Here is a 7245-nt window from a genome sequence, read left to right as displayed (position 1 = left end):
TCTTTCTTCTAGAGGTATAAAGATACAATCTTGATGGTTCTTTTATGTATATCTAGCTTTAAGTTATGTTATGAGCATGTTTTGGTCCTATGGTTTGGATCTTGTGAGTAGAAGTTACTCTAGAACCTTTAAACCTCATTTCTAGTCATGTTTAAGGTCATTAGGTCATAAAAGTCGAATCTTGATGGGTATATCTCTTCCATGCATGAGTTGGTGGTCTTTTGGTGAAGTTATGAATATAGGGCTTTGGTTTGGACACCATTAAGCCATGCAAAGTCATAAAGTCAACAACTTTATGACTTAAGACGTCCCTTAGAATCAGATCTGGAAGTTGGAAATTTTATCTTAAGGCATTAAGAGCTTTGAAGGAGGTATTTGGCTTCAGCACGCAACAAGCAGGGCGTATATGGGTGGTACGTGTGGCGTACTCACCAGATGCACTTTTGGGCCTTCGGTCATTTTGGGTTTGGTTCATGATTTGTTGGGCCAAGTATGGGAAGGGTAAAATAGACTTTTACCCCTTAGCATGATGTATTATGATTGGTCCTTGGATTATGGGTGATTGCTCTAAATATTGATTAGGATGATTTTGGTTATGTTCAGTGTGAGGAGCCCGGTAGCAGCAATGCGTGTGTGATTCAATTATCTTCAGATTGAGGTGAGTCTCCTCACTGTACTTGTGGGTTGAAGGCACCAATGCCGACCCACTGGAATGTGTTAGGTAGAATGCTAGCTGTCTTTGTGAGTCTTGAATTTTATGTTGGCCTGGGCCCATGGACATGTATGTAGGGCTAGGCCCAATTACATGAGAGGGACGGGCCCGTTTTATGTTGGGCTAGGCCCATTATATGACGGGCTAGGCCTAAATATATGTTGGTTGGGCCCATTGATTAGGAAGGTCTAGGCCCATAATTATGGGTTGGGCCCAATGTGTGGGCTAGGTCCAATGATATGTATGGTATATGGTATTTTAGGGAACTCGTTAAGCTTTGTGCTTATAGTTTTTTTGGTTATGGTTTTAGGTACTTCCAGTTCAAAATGGAAGGGCTCGACATGACTGCACAACATACCCAAAGTTTTATTCCGCAGTAGCTGCTTATAACTTTTACTCTGATGTTTAAATATTATTTTTACCTTGAATGCTTTTGGGAACAAATTGTTATGTGGATTAATGTTTTGAAAATGAATTTTTCCATGGATTTTAGGATGTTACAAAAAATAGTTGTGAAGTTTCAATGTACGAACATTAAGAGATTATTGAGAAAAAGGGTCGTAGTTTGATGCGACATTTTAGATTCAATGTGAGGTAACAAAATATGATACTTCACAAAGAATTTAGAAGAGAGCCAGAAAGTGCTGGTATAGCCACCTATAGAATCATAGTAGCAAAATGGAAACGCAATAGGGTTATAACGTAAGTAAGAGTAATTGGTCAAGAATTGTGTTGGTTTATAACCACACTTTTGAAAAGAACAATGAAATTGATAAGTATATGCTTATGGTTGTATAAAGTGGGACAAAAGATGAAATATATTGTTATGTTTGCAATATGCTCGCATAAAAGTTGATATAATAGTAGATGTGCAATGACATTCATTGTTAGTGGATGGATGAAGAAAGTTTAATAATTGCACTGAGAATCCGAGGAAATAGCAAGTAGATTGCTATTTTGTGTAATGGGAGTTAAAGAAGAAACAACAATAGAAAAAAGTCATAGAATGAGAGAATGACTATGAAAGTTATGGAAAGATTATGAGGATGGAATCTCTTTAAGGATAGGAGATTGTAAGAACCCAAAATTTAGAAAGAATAGAATTAAAAAAGAGTTGTTGACCAAAATGAATTTCATGATTTTGTGAAGATGTAGCTTCGTGAAATTAGTCGAGATAAAATGTTTGATGACATTTTCCAAAGCTACGACGGACGTCGAAGAAGCCAATGTAAGGGACTATGAATTTAGTCAAAAACTTAATCAACTTTCAAATGATCTAGCACAACAAGTAAATAAAAAAGAAAAATGGATAGCTGAAACTTAGAAAAAAGTCAAAGATGATGAGAAGTGGATTCAAGATGCAAATGCGAAGATTGATACGTTTCAGGAAGAACGAGACTATATTATAGATGTTGTTAGAATTAAAGGAGATTTTATCGACCACGAACAAAACATGTATCCCTTATAATTTCCAAATTTGTGGAAACTAATATAAGTATGTAATAGCTTTTGTAACGTTCGTTTAACATTTGAAAGAAAAAAACACTGCCATTTAAGAAAACCATACCGTTTCTTTTACATATTTAATTAAAAATTACATTACGTTATCTAAAATTAGAATTCATTTCCAGGATAACTAGGAACTTGTATACGGTGCAAACTAGGAGTGTCTACATGATTTTCAAGCAATTCCTTGTAGGTCTTAAATAGGGGGGACACATTATCAGTCATTTGCACTCGTTCTTCTATTGTTGCACATCATGCTTCTTTAATGATGTTCATTGTGTTCACAAACCGTAGTATATCTTCATACATTATAATGAAAAGTATTTGCATATAATACAATGCTAGTTTTCTACGCTCCTCGGCTGCAGAAAGCGATGATGAGATTTCTAGTATTACCATTCATTCTTTCACATGTTGATAATCACAAATCATTTCTAACACATTCGTATCAACAAGACGTCATTGCTTGTATTCAAGACGTAGTATTTCATATTCTATTGGAAACACATCCTTATCACTCGAATCATTGGATGTCGGAGACCGTGATTAAAAATATAAAAAAACCAATTAAAAAATGTACCAGAAATAAAAGTAACTTACATAAATGTATCCATAACAAAAATTATAAAATTACAACTACTCTAAAATAACATGTTTGTTTAAACTTGCTCTGATCATATATTTCAGAGTTCTATCTGATTTCATTTTAAGTTTTAACGCCCCCTCTGATTTCATTCATAATGTTATAGTGCCCTTGATGGTTTGCTATATGATTTTTTTTCTAGTTCAACTTCTAGTTTTTTTACCAGCAAAAAACAATCCAACAACATTTAAATATAGTACCATAAAAAATATATGTATACCAATTTCTTTTAATTAAATTTTACCTTTATCGAACGCAATTCTGAAAGCTCATGTTGATGCAAAATAATTTCTTCATCCGCAAAATCAATTTTTTAACAACATTCACGCAAATTGATCTTCGGACTAATACGAAGTATTGGTTTAACGCATATCAATTTAAAAATATCGGAAACAAAAATAAAAAATATCTTATTAGTATTCTAGACTATTTATGTGATTCCGAACTATCATTCCCGAAAATGATATTCGTATTTCGAATTGTTAGTACCATTCCAGAATCATATGTAATGGTAATCTAGACTTATTTGCTCTCTAAGAAGTGATACTAACATATTTTAAGGTACTTATATTGTTATTATATAGCTAAAACTAAAAATAATTACAAAAATTAAGTTGTTCTAGACTTGTTTCTTGTATTTCACAATTTTTCTATGCATTCTGAAATATAGAAAACCGTTTGTAAACTAAAATACAAGTAAGCTAAATAATAGAATTCACTAGAAAAACTATGTTCGAATTTTTGGTAGCAACAAGTTCATAATTTAAGTTTCCGGAATGATTATTTCGGTTTTTGGATGTTAACCTATATATATAACATTGGACTATAGCAGTGGATTTGACCCGTTTTGGTCTACTTCAAAATATCAATTTCAAAGATAGTGGTTATTTTGCAAAAAAAATATAATTATTATTTATAAAAACAATATAAAATATCGTAAGATTACTTAATTTCCCTTAAAGTTCTATATTTATCAAGTAAAATATGTTTAAGGTGTAAGAGGGATGTATAACATTTGAAAGTATATTGACCTTTAAAAAACAATTTAGTCCAGTGATATTGAATATCATATAAAAAAATTAATACTAGTAAGAAAGTTTATTGAAATGCTCTAAACGGTTGTTCTCTCATAAATGACCTACGGGCCGACCTGGGCCGCACTTAACACAAACATTGTTGATCAGGGTTTAACATGGGCCGGGCTTTTGGGCCTACCTATTTGTGCAGCTCAAGCTTTGCCAACTGGCAAAGAAGCGAAAGGACGAGGTGGATAGTACATTCGGCATAAAATTTTGTACGGAAAAAGTCAAAATAGTGTTTGACTTGTCAGTGGAAAAAAAATTAAAATTGTGACCGTGACGAAAGAATCGGGACGTCCCTGGAAACCCACGCCGACACGTCATCAGTCTTCCAGCTGTCAAACTCCCTCTTTTCCACTCCGACACTACCAAGAAGTACTGTACAAAGGACCATAAGAGAGAACATGTGGGACCTGCACATTCGGTGCATGTAACCAGTCATTAATGGCATCTTGTAACAACCCCTCTATAAATATTTATATATAATATAAAAAAATAAACTTAAATCATAAAACTACGAATGTTGCATGAAAAGTGTTGATAATGTTGCATGGATTGTTGATAATCTAGCCCAGCGGTATCTGATGTTGCGCCTCCCTCCTTAAGATCGAGGGTTCAAGTCCCACTTTGAACATATGTAGAATAATTTAGGTGCAGTTTAATATATATTTGTATTTGCCGTTTAAAAAAAAAACATCTTAAAATAATTTAATTACTTATTGATTTTTTGAAAACAGTAACAAATAAAAAAAAATTTGGTAAAATGAAAATGATTTTTAAAACCATTACTTCTTAACCCTAGAAGATTTTAAAAAGTTAGAATTCATAATTTTCAGAACTTTTTAAATTCTAAAAATCAATATTATCTTAAAATACCTTAAGCTAACATAAATAATAATAAAAAATAACTTATTGACTTATTATTTTCACAAAAAAAAAACTAATCAAAATATTTATTTTTAAAAAACTCAGTTTTCTACCATCATAAGTTAATAATTTTTTTTTGTTTAAAAGTCCCTTTGACGATGAAATAAAATCCCATTTTTATAGTACACTCTTGTTTATGGTCTCATTTTTATTTTATTAACTGGATTTACTAAAAATAATATATAATTCAAATACTAAAAAAACAAATCGATCAAAATTTTTAATGGTTATGTTTATTAGATTCTATAAATACATGTTATACTATTAAAATAGGTTTATGCGATTCATATATTCTTCGATAAAAATGATTAATAAGTATTGTTGTTTCTTAAATACAATAAAAAATCGTTATTTTATGAAAAAGACAGAAATACATCGTAAAGATATCATTGTGAGAAAATGTGAAAGGTTATATAAACCAAACTTTTAATGACTTATTATATGTAAAGTTAGTCCGATAATTGCAAATGTAGATTAGAGATTGAAATGTGAAAAGCAAAATTTTAAGGGTCTAAAATGAAACTCTTTGATTTTTAAGTGTGTGTGTGTGTCTCACGGTGTATCTAGTGTGTGTTGTACTGTGAGTGTAGTGGAGCTCACACAAAACCATCAGTCCATTATTCCATCTTCACCCCTTTTTATATACCGTCTCTTACCTGCACTTCTCTCTCTCTCTCTCTCTCTCTCTCTCTGATCATACCCAGATCACAAAGAGAGGGAAATTTTCCCGCCAAAATAATACCATATCCTTCATCTTCTTCTCGTGTATAGTGGTTGCCCTAATTTTTCCCATCAATTTCTGGCTCTTTCACAGCAAATTCCTTTGCTAAGTCCCTTTAATCGTCTTAGGAACAATATCAGAGCTCTGTAAACTCTTCTGATTTTTTTCTTTTTACAAAGCTTTTGTCTTCCCTTATGTGATATGGAGTGCGAAAGTACTATGTGCCTGCGATCAATAGTGAAGTTTTCAGAACATGTGCTCAGAACGAACAAGTTTGTTGACGCAGAGTCGCCTGGTGAGCCACCGACGACGACGAACTCGTTTAAGCATAGGATCGTTAGGATCACGCTAACGGACACATGCGCCACTGATTCATCCGGTGATGATGAAGACGGACGAGTCGTCAAGAGAGTGAAGAAGCATGTTTCAGAAATCAACTTTAACCCGCCTTCTTCAAGTTTCTCTAAGCACGATCAACGCAAAAAGAGACGCGTGAGGAGCACGGGATCAGGGGAGAAGAAGTTCAGAGGTGTCCGACGACGGCCGTGGGGACGGTGGGCGGCGGAGATCCGTGATCCATCACGGCGGAAACGTGTTTGGCTCGGAACGTTCGACACGCCAGAAGAAGCTGCGACGGTGTACGACCAAGCCGCAGTTAAACTGAAAGGCCCTGACGCCGTTACAAACTTCGGTAAGGTGTCCTTTCCGGAATCCGTGATCGTTGATGGACCCAGCCCTACGGTGACAATCACCGGCAGTAGTGGTAGCGACGGATCGGCACCTGATGCGGTTTTCTCTCCGACCTCCGTACTCCCGTCTAACGTCGAGTTAACGGCGAATGAGGGTTTTGGCTACGGTGACGTGGACGCTTTCGGATTTGATATTGACATGCCGTTTGATTTGCCGGATTTTGTGGTATCGGGGAGCTACCGTGGCGAGGAGTTTGGCGAGTTTGACATCGATGATTTCCTCGTTGACGTTTAACAAATTATTTAATGATATTATAAAAATACATATATATGGTATATTCAATATATGTGGCTATTATGTAAGCATTATTAACTGATATGTATAAATGAAAATAGAGGGTAAACCCGTAATTCGTGTATGGTCTCTAGATATTTTAAATGCTAGTATTTATTAAAATGATCATTTATCGCTATCATATAATTTTTATTAACCTTATTGTTAAAACACACCAAAATTATCGCCACCCCGTGAATTTGCGGTTTTCGATCCTCAAAACGTCGTCTTTAAATACAAATAACCCATGCTTGTTAGAGTTTATGAATTTTACATTTTGTTATCTAAGCAAAGAACCCTTGGTCGCATGAATCAAATACTTCTCCGCCGTAAGAATCATAATCAGGCTATGGGTATGGTTTCACAAAGTGATGCCATCTATGCGTATGGTTTCACATAGGACACACTCCACAATTTTCTTTTTTTATTTTTTATTTTTTTTATGATTAAATTAAATAAAAACATAATTTTAAACCATAATAAAATAATTTACATTAATTGAAACCATATTATATTAATTAAAAAAACATAGAAAATTAAACCTAAATTATAAAAAAAAACATAAAAACACATAGAAAATGAAAACTAAAATACTGAAAAAACATAAAAATAACATAGAAAATTAAACCTAAAT

At 33.7% G+C, this 7245-nt stretch overlaps 1 protein-coding gene across 1 annotated transcript; it reads left to right on the top strand.

The window, feature by feature from the left end:
• Positions 1 to 5494: 5494 nt before the first annotated feature.
• Positions 5495 to 6696, top strand: LOC145113692 (pathogenesis-related genes transcriptional activator PTI6-like). The gene has a single exon (XM_079049753.1). It carries the CDS (start codon positions 5790 to 5792, stop codon positions 6570 to 6572), a length of 783 nt encoding a protein of 260 aa, XP_078905879.1. The 5' UTR covers positions 5495 to 5789; the 3' UTR covers positions 6573 to 6696.
• Positions 6697 to 7245: the final 549 nt, after the last annotated feature.

Source organism: Lactuca virosa, chromosome 5 (genome assembly GCF_052849685.1).
Source record: "Lactuca virosa cultivar CGN04683 chromosome 5, Lactuca_virosa_CGN04683_v6, whole genome shotgun sequence".
Taxonomy (NCBI): Eukaryota; Viridiplantae; Streptophyta; class Magnoliopsida; order Asterales; family Asteraceae; genus Lactuca; species Lactuca virosa.
The sequence above is the reverse complement of the archived record's forward strand: the minus strand, read 5'-3'. Positions and strand labels throughout refer to the sequence as shown.